The 14,851-nt window shown below is 35.7% G+C and overlaps 1 protein-coding gene across 1 annotated transcript in view; it reads left to right on the top strand.

Moving 5' to 3' along the window:
* The window catches only part of LOC105826276 (cyclin-dependent kinase 14-like), a gene marked incomplete at its 5' end in the record, with an annotated part of 68,253 nt that extends 54,626 nt beyond the window's left edge, over positions 1 to 13,627 (top strand). The window contains 2 exons of the mRNA XM_012664230.1: positions 6,780 to 6,859; positions 13,539 to 13,627. Coding sequence (XP_012519684.1) covers positions 6,780 to 6,859; positions 13,539 to 13,627 — 169 coding nt within the window. The remainder of the gene's footprint in view (positions 1 to 6,779; positions 6,860 to 13,538) is intronic.
* Positions 13,628 to 14,851: the final 1,224 nt, after the last annotated feature.

Consider the following 14,851-nt stretch of genomic DNA (forward strand, 5'->3'; position numbering starts at 1 on the left):
ACCTCCCAGATACGACCAATGAGTTTTTTAAAGTTTCATTTTGAACTTATCAATTTAAACATATTTGCTTTCTTTCACTAGCAGGTGTTATTTTACTGATGCTCAAATTGTCCTATTTGACAAGTGGGAGACTCCTGACTCTTCTGACGTGTCTCAATTGTCTTTGTACTTTAGTGTTTTATGTTTGGCTCCTTGGCTAGACTGTCATCTCCTTAAGTTCAGGAACATGTCTATATTGTTTATGCTTTATCCCAAGCACAGACTCATAGGTTCTATGAATATTTATTGAACAAGGGGTAGGATAATAAAACTTCATTAAGTGAAGGGCTGTCTTGTAGAAGAGGACTTTAGTTTAGTATTTATGGATTCAGAACTTGGTTTGTTTGTTTTTGAGACAAAGTCTTGTCCTGTTGCCCAGGCTAGAGTGCAGTGCCATCATCGTAGCTCACGGCAACCTCAAACTCCTGGGCTCAAGCTACCCTTCTGCCTCAGCCCCTGGAGTAACTGGTAACTGGGACTACAGGTATGCATCACAATTCTTAGCTGATTTGGTTTATTTTTTCCAGAGACAGGGTCTTCCTATGTTGCTCAGGCTCATCCCAAACTCCTGGCCTCAAGCGATCATCCGCCTTCGACCCCCCAAAGTGCTGAGATTGCAGGCGCAAGCCACTGTACTTGCCAGGATTCAGAACTTGAAGCAGAGATTACAGTTTACAGGAAGAAGATTTTTTGTCTCAGCATAAATAAGAGCTAAATTATTTGGGTTATTGTGAAGGAGTTTGAGTCCCATCAAAGTCTTTGAGGGACGATTTTGTTCCAGGCAGTGAGAGTACAAGGATAGACCATCAAGGCAGTGAGGATCTTTTTTTCTACTTGGGAGCCTGAATGGTCACTGAGGTTACTTCTAATTGCAAGGTAATAAGACTCTAAAATCCTTCATTGATAGATTTTATTTTTGGAAAGGTGCAAAGTTAGCTGGCTTAAAATTGTTGAAATGTCCATGATTTTATTTTCTCCCATGAATATTATATGCCATTCTCATTTTGTTTCAAAGTATTATGAGTTTGTGTATTTGATAAAACATTGATGATGATGAAGCATACCTTAATAGCAGTCATTTCTTTTTATAGGTAATGACTTGTTGATTGAATATATCCTCTTCTCATTCCACTAAATCTTCAGACTTTTTGCATTATTTTTCATATCCTAATAAATAGCCATTACTCTATTGTTTTATTAATCATTGGATTTTATTCACAACGAAACTAATTTAACAAAAACTAGCATTAGTCTTCTTCCAATTCTTTCTGTATTATTTTCATAAAGGTTAGGATAAGATATAATTACTGATAGTTCACCTTGAAATTCTTATTTTTCTGGAATAAAGTACAGTAGATCACACTTTTAGGATATTCTGGAATAACATAGGTTAAATTCTATTGAGATGACTTCCTATTCACATCTGAATAAAAATTGAATTTAAATGACAGTTGCAAGGTCATTAAAAGTCAAGCTTTTAATTTTTTGAAATATAAATGTAAGCTTTTAAACTAGTTTTTAAAGAGGGAATTACTAAATGAAGCACTGTTAGTGTAACTTTTCAAATGTTTTTAATAACTTTCTCAAAAACCTATATATCCAGCCCAAAATATTGTCCTTGCTGTATTCCAGCTTTTTTTTGTCACTCCCTCGGTGACATTTCCTTCTGTTACCTCTATCTGTACCAATACAGCAAGGAAACAAAAGCATTGTATCTGCCTGTACTTGGTATTATTTTCCTTTGCAGTTTCTCTTGAGACAAAATCATAATGAAGGAGAAAAGGAGAATGTATTAAATTTCCCAGAGTATATTAAATTTCTTATGGGTATATTGCTTTAATTTCCTTTATATCCTCTAGACATAATTTCTTCTAGGTGTTAGCACATGGACACTATTTTCAAAGATGACCTAGATAATATTTGTAACTTTGTTTTATTGTACCAAGTTATTCTATTAATTTAAAGTAACTAATGGAATAGAAAACCTTTAGGCTTTCCTTTGAGAATTGTTTGTCTGTAAGGAAATTCTTTTTGTGTACCATCTTTTGAAACTGGAAAATGTACCCTGAATTAAGTGGGGAGTTTTCTTTATAGGTTTTGCAAAACATTGAATGAACAAATGAGTGAATGGATGAAAAAGATCAATAGGCTGTTTTCTTTATTCAAAGTTTCTAGAATTAATTCACTCTCCCAAGAAAATTTTATATTTACAAATTTAGGGTAAACAGAACTGTAGAGAGAATTTCTAAAGTTGATAGGGATTTGGATTTGTGGTTAGAACCGATTTGAAACCTGGATCCTACTTCAGCACAGCTCTGCCCAGCCAGCTGGTGTCCCCCCATATCTCTGTATGTGGAGCTCTCCCTCCCCCACCCCACCCCATGCGTGCCCTTCTTCCTTGAGCTCACTTGAGAGCTCATCCTGGGTGATGGGTAGAATAAAGCAGTGAGTCACTCATCATTGGGCCTAAAGTGAGCCTTGCAACAAGGCCAAGCTGGGAATGGCAGTTGTTGGAAGAATAAAAGAATAGTAAAGAATCTCTGAAATAAAATGTCTATACAGGTTAGAGCAACTAGACACAAATTTGGCGATATCTCCAATAGAATGTTCCTTGGTAATACTAACACAATTTAAAGCATTTTCTTCACCACATTATTTACCTGAATTGATGTCTGCACTGGCAATCAAGCCTTGATTGCCTCCTATTCATTAGCTTTTGATTTAATTAATAAGACTTGTTAAGAGGCTTCTTCAATGTTTTCCTGTAAACAGCTCTAATTTATTGATCCAATTTGAATTTTTTAATTATTTTAAGTTATTTAAATCACTGTTTGAATTATGTTTTAAGCCTTCATAAAATAGTTTAAATCCACAAGATATTTAGATGATACAGTGTTCATTTTATTTTTTGTAGAATAACATGTATATATCTTCTTCTGATGTCTTTAAAAACTTACATTTTGTAAATGAGTTAGTAACATAGAATTTCAAGTATTTCAGGCTGTTTTAAAGTTTAAAATATATATGCACAAAAGGCAGAACATTAGTACCATTTCTTAATGTTATTTTTTCCAAAGGTAACTTTTCCAAAAGTGGAGCCAGTGACTTAACATTTTTACTGGACGTTAAAACTGAGGGATTTAGCGGTTGCTGAGTGTCTAGACATGTAGAGAAAAACTAATTTAAGAAAGGAGAAAGTCTCAATGACTCTTGGGTTAAAGAGCAATTTGATAATCAATATGATTCTTGAGGGGAAACCAGTGAAGCAATTGGAGAAGAAGAAGATGCAATTATTGGTCTGTGCTCAGATTGTTAAAGGATAATGAGTGTTTTGAAACATGTTTGCTGGGTGCAAAGAGGTTAATTAACAAAGCATCCTACAAATTCTAAAACTTCAAGGAAATGAAAACTTTTCTCTGTCTACATGCATCAAAAACAAAGAGACTGCATCTTTAATTCGAAAAAAGAAAATAAATATTTAAACCCAACATGAAAGAAGATGTTGAAAGCCTTATACAATTTTGATATTTCTGAAGTTTTTTGGAAATAAGAATTTTAATACTTTATTTTGTACTTATTTTGCAAATATGAGGAGGAAAATGTCAATATATTAACAGTGTCAATATTCATTCAGTAAAACATTTTAAGAATCTACTCTGTGCCAGGAAGGTTCTAGATACTGGGCACATTCCAGTAACAAAACAAAAAGTCCTTTCACTTCTGGAGCTTATTGTGTAGTACAGATTTTAAGAAAATCTTAATTTCATGTGTTGTAATAAATAAAATCTCGACATCATTAGCTGTTGTGATGATCATAACCTATACAAACCCTAACACTTGGTGATTCAATTCACGGAGAATTCAGAATCAGAATTCCATGAACCCAGGTTTTGTTCTTTTATGAAGTTATCATAGAAAATATAAAAAATTTTTTCACCACAAAAATAATGCAAATTAGTCTATGAGATTACTTACAGGGGTTCCGTCTTTAGTTGCATTTAAAAAATGAGTGTTGACTCAGTTAAAGGCTCGTCTCCTTTCAGTATGTTATAGGGCAATCACAGTTTCATGGCCCAAGATTGTGCTTTAAGTATATACTCTCAGAAGCATGAGGTCCCTCTGTTCCAGAATTTGGTTCACACTACATACAAGTTAACGCTCTCAAGGGAAATGGAAAGCTTTGCAGGAAGAAGGTTGCATGTGTGTTTTATGGGTGAGGGGAAAATATCTGTAAATGAGGGGAAAATTCCAAGCAGTTCCTGGAATCAGTTACTGGCTCCTTAGGGAGCCAGTGATGAGCTCAACTGGGCTGAGAAAAATCCATGCAGATGTCAGCACTGACTGCATCCCAGTCTCAGCCCTGCCAAAGGCCTCTCTTCGTCCTGAAGGACAAGTTGAAGAGCACAAGGTACAGTCTCCAGCTGGATCACACGTGCATGGTAATTTTTTGCCTACACCTGGGTACCTAAAGCACAAACAGGACTAGAAAAATCAAGGTTAATATACTCAGGAGAGGAGGTTGCAGAGCAGAAAAGCAGCAGGACTGTTCTCCCAGCTGAAACACAGGTAAAAATAAACACAACAACTCCTAACCTTGAGGAGATGGCACATTGTGGAGCCTTACAATCAGATGTCCTTATCCCATTACTGTAACCAGTAATAATGTATGTCAACAATCAGTTCAATGAGAAATGTCACTAGGATGGTTGGACTGCGATGAATTCCTTGGCCTTTTGAATTTTGTGCTATAGCATTTTTTTTTAAGTAAAAATGGATGAATTAGATACGGTTTTTAAAAAAGAGACATTCAAATTTTTTATTTCAGATTTAGGCAGTGCATTCTCTGGGTGCCTGGGTTTTTCTTTGCTGGTTCCTTCTTTGGTAGCAATTTAAATTACAACAAGAAACCATTTTGACTTACTAGATTGGCAAAATAAAACATTGATGATACATAGCAGAGGTGAAGAAGAGGAGGTATAGGAGCTCTCATTATTTACTATAGAAAGGGCAAATTGGTATCTTGTATGTAGGATAATTTTCCAATATTCATCAAATTGGAAATTAAAAATGTGCAAACCTTTTGACCTTGTAATTTCACATTTAGGAATTTATCTTACAGATATATTTTTACATGGATGAAATTACATATACAAGAATATTTATTGTATCATTGTTTATAGTAGCACAAAATTGGGAACAAGCTAAATGCCTATCAGTAGAAGACTGGGATTAAATTAAATATAGTATACTCATGCACAGTAGTACCCTGTAGCACACTGTGGCCTTTCAAAAGCAGGAGGCAGTTTTTAATGCATTTATAAGGAAGTCACCAAAATATATTATTGAATGGCAAAAGCAACGTACAGTATACTCTGTATTCTGTGCTATCATTTGTGTATGTGCGTATATGTATGTGTGTATATATTTATGTGTGATATATATATGGAAGTCTGTATATCTGAAAATATATGTGAACAATGGTAATTGGCGACCTCAGAGGATAGGAGTTGGGTGGCTGAGGAAAGGTGTGGCCGGGAGATTTACTTTTTACCAAACACCTTCTTTTAACTTTTACATTATTTTAAAATACAGTCAGCCCTTCATAGCCACAGTTTTCACATCTGTAGATTCAACCAACTCTGAATCAAAAATATTCAGGAAACAAAATAATAAAAAAAAATAGTACAACCATAAAAATACAGTGTAACAACTGTTTATATAGCATTTACATTGTATTAGGTATTATATGTAATGTAAAGATGCTTTAAAGGATAAGGGAGGATATGCAAAGGTTATATGCACATACTACACCATTTTATATTAATATAAGGGACTTGAGAATCTGTGGATTTTGGTATCTGAGGGTGTCCTGGAACAGATCCCCTGAGAATTGTATGTGCTTTTTTTTTCTTCCTATTTTAATTAACAAACAAACCAAATAAAGTATGCTGCTAGGCCTAGTAAAGGTAGAAAATAGAACATTCAAGAAGACCAATATAGATAGTCATGTCTTTGACTGTTGACAGAATTGACTGAATAAAAAGTTATCTCCATAGCGTAGTTCTTACTTTTAATTAGAGCCAACACATATTTAGAATGTGTCTGGAAGGACCATCTGCTTTGGATAGGTCTTGTATAATCTTGTAATAGTGAAATATTCATAACTTTTTTGATAATATACTGTAAGATAAAACACAACCAGACCAAATATAATTTTAGGAGGCTCTAGTAAAAAAAAAAAAAAAAAAAAAAAAGGAAAAAATGGGAATGGGTGTTGTTGAGAGAGAGAAGGCTGAGTGTCAAATTTCTGTCCCTGGGGATTGAATGATCTCAGCTAAAGACTGAACATGAAGACATTTCAGCAAAAGAAACAAAGAGCAAATTATTGGAGAAAAGAGTAATTTTGACTGCTTGATTTTTAATTAATCCGAGAATAATTGTCAAGCATGGTGATTTTGTTAAACACTACTTTCATTTTAGAAGGAACACAGTGAATCACAGAAAACTTCAGTTAAATCGTGACCTATGCAAGTGTGAATATTCAAAATGTGAACATTTATGATGATGATACAGAATTCCCAGCCTCACTGAAATTAATCTTGCTATGGTGGTGTAATTGAGTCACTGACATTTTCAGTGCGAAAGTACATAAAATACAAATTATAAGGAAGACAATTAGAACTATAATGGGCACATATTTTCATGAATTCACTTCTCATCTTTTCTTTCATTTCTCACAGGGTGAATGGGAAGTTGGTAGCCCTGAAGGTGATCAGGCTGCAAGAAGAAGAAGGTACACCTTTCACAGCTATCAGGGAAGGTAAGCACTTTTACCTGTTATCTTTGCTTTTGCATTTGTGTGATGCCTGTAGCTATTTAAATATTATATACCTCTGAATATGTAGAGTTTTAAAATTACGTAATTATATCTCTTATTGGAAGGTATAAGCTGAAATTCAAAAATTGGTACCTCTTGCAATTATATCAAGTCATGTTTCATAACATAAGACCACCTGCTGTATGCTGTCATGTGGGAAAAAATTCTGTGCATTGGTGGTGAGGCTGTATGGGGAATTGTCTGATTTTGTTTGCAGAACTCCTAAGATATGTATTAGTTTAACATTATTCTGTTTCCATGACTGAGAAGGAAAATCCTTATAAATGGGGGCGGAGGATCATGCTATCTTATTAGTCATTTGAATTTCTACTTTCTTGATTTCTTTTTTCGTATGCTTTATTGTGTTTTCTACTGGTTTTTCCTATTGATACATAACCACTCTTTATATATTAGGGTCATTTACATTGTAATTTTTTCTCCAATGTGCATTTTCTAAAAATTCCTTTTATAATATCATTATTGCTACATATAAGATTTAATTGTTGTGAAACAAAATCACTCTAACTTTGCTTTGTTAATTTCTGCATAGAAAAGTTTCTCTACTCCCTGAGAATAAAATATCTTCTTTTTTTAATGGAAACTTTTCAATTCAGTTTCATAACTTTTAGGATTAGTAGCTTTGCCTCTACTACATTTTTAAAAGTGCAATTGATGGTCCACTGTTATTTTAGGCAGCATGAGCAAGGGAGACTTCTGCATTTCATATATCCTTCTTACTTGGCATCTTCTCTTGAATCCAGTAAATATAAAAGGGATAATACATCATTACCAATGAGGTTCATTTCAGGAATGCAAGGCTAGTTCAGTCTTCAAATACTGATCATTGTATCATAGTCACCTCAAACTTAACACATTCAAGTGAAACTCATTGTCCTCTTTTTCCTTAAGAGACAAGGTCTTGCTCTATCGCCCGTGCTTGAATGCAATGGCACAATCAGAGCTCTCTGGCTCACTGCAGCCTTGAACTCCTGGCCTCAAGTGATCCTCCTGCCTTGGCCTTCAAAAGTGCTGAGATTACAGGTGTGAGCCAGTATACCTGGTTGATACTTTTTATTTCTTTTTTGTATTTCAGTTACATATAGATATAGATTAATATATTTGAAATTATATATAAATATTTGAAATTGCATGTGTGCATATATCCTATTATGTATGAATTTCATTTCATAGTATTAAAGGCAAAAAAAAGTAATAAAAATGTTTGTTATATAAAGATGATATTGTGTTTGATATAATTGAAAACTATTGGCTGAGATAGAACAATGAGTTCCTGTTGAGCTGTGGAAGAAGACAAGGTTAAAAGTGCTATTGAATTTGATTATGGTAGACCCTGAATGTGAGAGAGGAGAAGGGCAAGGGATACTGGGCCCAGAGGGAAGCAGAAGGAAAATGAAACTGGTCAGGAGCCAGGATCCCTAGTATGCAGGGTGTGTGCTTGAATTAACTAGCCTAAGCTTGCTGTTGCTACTAATCCTGGTTCAAGGTTAAGAGCAAGTTGATAATGATATTAGAGGATCCAGTGTGACAGGTGGGCCCATCAGTGGGAGGTTCCAAGGAAGAAGCAAGTAGGTCAAATTGAAGTTGTTGATGACCTGCTTGTTCACAGTGGCTGGGTGTGAGGTGACACCCTTAAGCACGTTGGCAGGTAGGGTTGAGGCAACACAGAGGAGCAGAGAACACAGTGAATCCCCGGCACACTGAGGGCTGGGTTTGGCGGCAACATGACTTCATTTTAAGCCTTGAGATGAGGTTAGGAACTGGCCCTTAGCTGCAGTTGTGTCGTAGAATTGTAGAATGCAGAGCTGTGTGGGTGAAACCTTGTTCTGCTTGAGAGCCTCTGAAGACTTTTGAGCTGTGCATATTAGGAAGAGAAATCTGATATTAGGACATGGTATAGATTAGATAATGAGAAAACTGGAAGCTTGTAAATCTGTCATTCAAAGTAGTACAGATTTGAAGTTATGGGTTTATTGGAAGGCAGTGACAAAAAATGATGTTGTATAGAAAGAAATGCCAGAGATAGGCAAATTATTGGTTATAGATGATATAGGAGGGAAATATCAATGCTTTTGAGTTTGATTAATGAAAAAATGGTGCCAGAAATAGAAATAGTTTGTGATTGCACAGACAATTGTTTTTAATGCTTTGAGTTTTAAAAGGCTGTTATCCAATTTAATCTTCACATTAGTCCTTTGAAGTAGGTTTTTTTAATTTTATAGAATGTACATCGCTTATGGAATCTGTATTGTGAATATGGAATTGCGGCTCAGAGAAGTTATTAATAGATAACTAATGTAAAAGAGTTGGATCTTGTACCTTGATCTTGTTGGATTCCAAAACTGTCATTACTGACTTTTTGGAGTGATTGATTTGGGTTTTAGAGATTTTGAGCTCATGAGACCTTTATGTGAAAATGTCTTGTTGGTAACATGGAAGTGTAGCTCACAAAAGAGTTTGGCATAAGCAATATATATTTTAGCATGGTCCTTAAGAAGTTGAACAAGGACAAGATTTTTGTGGATGAGAACTTTGAGTGAAAACAGAGAGTTAGTTGCAAGGTAGTTTAGTGAGGTGGAAACCCCCATGGATATTGGAGTCTGGAAAGCTGGGTTTTGATTCTAATTTTGTTTTTCATCACTGTGCTATGTAAGACAAGCCACCTGTACTAGTTTGCTAGGGCTGTTGTAACGAAGTACCACAGATTGGGTGGTTTAAACAACTGAAATATATTGTCTCACAGTTTTAGAGACTGGAAGTGTGGGAGCAAAGTGTCGTGGCCCTCTTTGTGAGGGCCGTGAGGGAAGGATCTGTGTCAGGCCTCTCTCCTTAACTTGTAGATGGTCGTCTTCTCCCTGTGTCTTCACATCATCTTTCCTGTGTTCGTATTTGTGTTTATGTTCAAATTTTCTCTTCTTATAGGGACCCCAATCATATTGGATTAGGGCCCACCCGTATGACCTCATTTTAACTTAATCACCTCTTTAAAGCCCATGTCTCCAAATATAGTCACATTCTGAGGCACTGGGGGTTAGGAATTCAACATGAATTTTTTGGCTGAATCCAGCAATTCAGCCCATAACACCACTGAATGACTTTGGGCCCTAGTAACCTTCCCCGCAGATAGCAGAAGTTGGATCACACCATCTCTCAGGAACGCTACTTTAGAATTGTGGTTTTAATTTGCCAAGGAATCTCTAAACTCAGATTTTTGGATGTTCTGGAGATAGGAAATGTTAGATAAATTGTTGAGGCCTGGAGAGACTGATCACAAAATGTCATTATATTTCCCTTTGAATAAAGGAAATGTCTTGAATAAAGGAAAGGATGTCTTTCTGATAAAGTCTGAGTGATTTTTAGTGGAGATAAAAGAATCTATAGAAGGAAGAAGAGTTAAACTCTGGGTCAGTTTTGGTTATTCCTTTCTTGCCTTCTCATTCTTGCCTTTCTTAATTATATTTTTCTGCTATTTATGTGTGGAAACAAAAGTTATCACCATTGCTCAGCCTTTTTATCTTTCCCTATCAATAGTTCTAGAAGTTCATGCCCAACATCTCCTCTGTGTATCTAGAGGTAGAACTTGAAACATTTAGGGGAAGGCGGGCGACACTGGGACATGTTCGTTTTTACATTCATAAAGAAGCAGCACTGCTTGTTCAATTGAGATGAAACACTTGAATTTGAGTTTGCCCCTCTTCTGCTGTTTTGATCAATTTCTTATTCACAAAATGTCAACAGCAGGAAGATCTCAAAATACGAAGGCGCCGTGCACAGTAAAGTAGTTTTCAAGTGGCTGCTTGCCACTCACAGGCTTATCCAGGAATTTGGATTTTAACACATAATTTTCACCTAAAGTGGAAATCCTTGCAAGCAACCCTAATATTACTTAGATTTATGTCCAAAGATAGACTTTGAATTTTATCTTGTTGAGCTAGAGTGTGCAGGTTCAGGAGCTTTGAAATTCATTCTGTCTTCTTTGATGGCAGCTTAGAGAAATTAAGTAGCAGTGCTGAGGACCAGCTTTTCTATTTTAATTTAGAATCCTTGTGTGGTATTGTCATGGTTTAGGGTGGTATTGATGAAGGGTCAGGAAATACAGGAAAGGTTGGAAAGGGAGTGGATGAAATGTCTTAAGGTATCCCATATTTGAAACAAAGTGTGTATGTTCTTATTCTGTGATATTATATTCTAATGTCTGAAAATTTTTTATCTTAAGATTTCCCCAGACAAGGAATAATGGTGAGGGAAACAGTTGTCTCCTTTCACGGATTCTTGAATATCTGATTATTTTCTTAGGCAAGAGTTATGCTTAAAGAGAAAACTAGATACTCTAATAAGAGATAATTCTAAATTAAAATAGTAACAATATCAATAGACGATATTTAGCATTTGATTGTGCACTGTGCATACACAGCCAGAGCTTAGTCTCATTTAATTCTCTCTAAACCCTCTAAGGTATGTACTATGATTTCTATTTTGAGGTGAAGAAAATTAGGCATGGAGAAATTAAGTCACTCACCCGAGGTCACAGCTAGTATGTAGTAGAGCTAAAAGTTGAAAGTGGGCAGTCATGCTGCAGAGCCTCCCCTTGAACATGGCACTATATAATGAGAGATAAAAAATTTGAATTTATGCTGCATTTTCACTTCTTGCAGAGGGTTGCATTATTGCCATTAAATCAAGGTAAGCAAAATAGGGCATTTTTGGGGGAGAAAGTTTATTAATAAAAGTGATAGCACATTATTCAATAAAGATAGGAGGGCAGCATCCATGTAGGACAAGGAAGAGTCTAAAAGAAGAAAGAAACAAATAGGGTTCAACACAGTGTAAGTCAGGGACAGTAGAAGAAACATGTAGAGGAAAAAGGACTCTCTAATGGTAAACTCTCATAGTATTGATCTTTTCATTTGGGTATATTCTTTTTAATACATGTCTAAATATTCCCATGTGTTTTACCCACCTTTTCTCTTCTCTCTTCCTCTCTCCACCCTTTCTCTGTGTTTTTCATTATATATTCTATTATGATTCTATAGAATCATTTTAGATTTCTTTTTTTCTCTTTTTTAATTTCAAAATATTACATTATTCAGTAAAGATAGGGGGGCAGCATCCATGTAGGACAAGGAAGGGTCGAAAAGAAGAAAGAAACAAATAGAAACAAAAAGAATAAAGAAACAAAATGTTACAGGGGTACAAATGAAACATTTTAGACTTCTAATAAAAATTATGGTATCCAGAAAGGCAGAGGCGGATAGAAATTGAAAAGAAGATTAAGGAAAAAAGACAACCTCTATTATTTCAAGTATTTGGAATTAGATGACCTGCTTATAAAATGTATAATTTGATCCTTCAATTATTAATTTTGAACTATATAATTCAAATGTTTCTAATAGTATGGTAAGTTTGGTATATTATGTAAATTATCTAAGTTATTGATATTATTTTTATAAAGTTGTTAAAGTTATGAAATAGACAATATGGCTGATTTTAATTGAGCCATTAAACATTTTGGTGTGTGACTGCTATTTGATTTTCTTCAACACATCTTTCTATCTTATGTTACAAAACCTCTTTATTTTTGTTGTTTTTTGTTAAAGACATTATTTCTTTTCCTTGTAGCTGTCTAATGTAATTGCTTATGAAGACTGAATGATAGGTTTGATATGTAATTGAGTTATAATTCAACTGGTAATTAACCAGTCTAAGTTTCATTTCTTGCATTTCATGTTTAGGGTGTTGTATTACCTTTCTAGGGCTGCCATGATAAATTACCACAAACTTGGTGGTTTATTCTCTTACAGTGCTGGACGCTAGAAGTTCAAAATCAAGGTATCGGCAGGACTATGCTTCCTTTTAAGGCTGTAGGGCCCAGGCATAGTGGCTTGTACCCGTAATCCCAGCGACTTGGAAGGCTGAGGCGGGAGGATACCTTGAAAGCAGGAGTTCAAGGCTGCAGTGAGCAATGACGGCACCACTGCACTCCAGCCTGGGTGACAGAGCGAGACCTTGTCTCTTAAGAAATAAAAAAATAAAATAAAGCCCGTAGGGAAGAAATCTTTACTTGCCTTTTCCCAGGTTCTGGGGACTGGTGGCAGTTTTTGGTGTTCTTTGGCTTAGAGCTACATCATTCCAATCTCTGCTTCCATCTTGACGTGATCATCTCTATGTATCTTCGTGTGTCTTCTCCTCTTCTTGTAGGGACACCAGTAATTAGATTTAGAGCCCACCCTAATCCAGTATGGCTTCATCTTAACTTAGCTAATTATATCTGCAAAGACCTTATTTTCAAATTGAGGTCACATTCTGAGGTTCCGGGTGCACATGAATTTTTCGGAGATACTATTCATCCCGCTACAAGTATTTTTTCTTCTCAATTTCACAGAGAGATTTGTAGATAATAGTGGACTGGGACCTGCCTTGCACTTCAAAAGCGTAGGAGAAAAATGTATCATGTAGTGGTTTTGGTAATACTCTTCATCGTTTTCTTTTTACTGAAGTTTGTGTATATTAGATGAATGAATGGGATAACTTTCTCCCAGGTGATTTAGTTTTGTTTCTCTCTAGGCTCTTTTGTTACTGTTGTTCCTTTGCTTTTATTTTGAAGAAAAATATCATTCTTCCTGGATGATTGAATGTCTCATGAACGGTGGCTGTGTGACAGATTACATCTGTCAGTGCAGTGAATATGATTGAGACATTGGTAGTTAGTCTGGGTTGGGAGCAGGGAGAACTGGTATAGTGGAGATCCCCACGGCTTCTAAGGAGATGTGAAATGATAAAGATCTGCTTTCACAATTCTGTAAATTGGTTGTTGGAATTTTAGATACATTTACTGAAAGACAAAATGCCGTAAATCTTGATTGGATTCCCAGGCTGTTACACAAGTGTCTTTTTAATCCAGGTATACAGTTGAACAAATATATAGCTCTGATGATCAAATAGAACCTAAATGATAGGTTTAGAATCATCTTTGATTATAACCTAAATCATCTTGTCAAATGTCTGGATGCCGAGAGACATCTTACCCTTATCACCTTCCTAGTGGAGACAGGACATCTGCCAAAGAGGACTCAGGACTTTCATTCCCTACTGCTTACCTGACCTGGCATCTCCAATGCTCAGGCTCCTGGAAGCTAAGTTGAAAGAATGGGCACGGGTAGGAAGAGGAGCTCTTGGGGCATAAGCTCCTTCTGTAACAGAACCAGAGGGCAGTGCTGGAGATGGGGGAGAGAGGGTAAACGTTTGTTTCCATGTTTGTGCTTTGTCAATACTGGTGTTTTGAATTATTCAGCCTCTTGTAACAATTTGTAAATTAACAAGTATATTATAAACAGAATTTTTACTGAAACTTTACCCTATGCTAATCCAACATCTGATCCTATGCAGTGGGTGACAGGTTAAAGTAGGTGTCTTCCAAGGGTCTTAATAACTTTAGGATTTAGCAATTCTGTGCTCAGTTTAGACATTTCTGAGTTCAGCTGTTTATTAGCAAGTGTTTTTTAAGACACTAATTGTGCTATCATTGTTCAAAGTACAGTAATCCTATATAAGCTAATTGGGAAGCTAAATGAGACTTTAGAGATTACCTTGTCCAGGGATTTCTCAGTTGCATGCTGGTGGTGCTCAAGCTGCATGGTTTGGCTCTTACAATAGATTTTAATAAACACTATTAATGACCAACCAGAAGGACTTCAGCCTAGTGGTTAAGCACCTGGTTTTGAAAGCCTGACTGTCTGGGTTCAAATTGGCTTCCATTCCTGGCTAAGTGTATGATTTTCTGCAAGTCTTTAACTTGCTGTGCTTCTAAGTTTTCTTTTCTATAAAAGAGAATGAAAATAATACTCACCTTATAGGATTTTTGGGATATTATACCCATCAAATGTGAACATGAGGATATAAAATAGAAACAATCAAGGA

The sequence above is a fragment of the Propithecus coquereli genome, unplaced genomic scaffold, assembly GCF_000956105.1.
Source record: "Propithecus coquereli isolate 6110/MARCELLA unplaced genomic scaffold, Pcoq_1.0 Scaffold875, whole genome shotgun sequence".
NCBI lineage: Eukaryota > Metazoa > Chordata > Mammalia > Primates > Indriidae > Propithecus > Propithecus coquereli.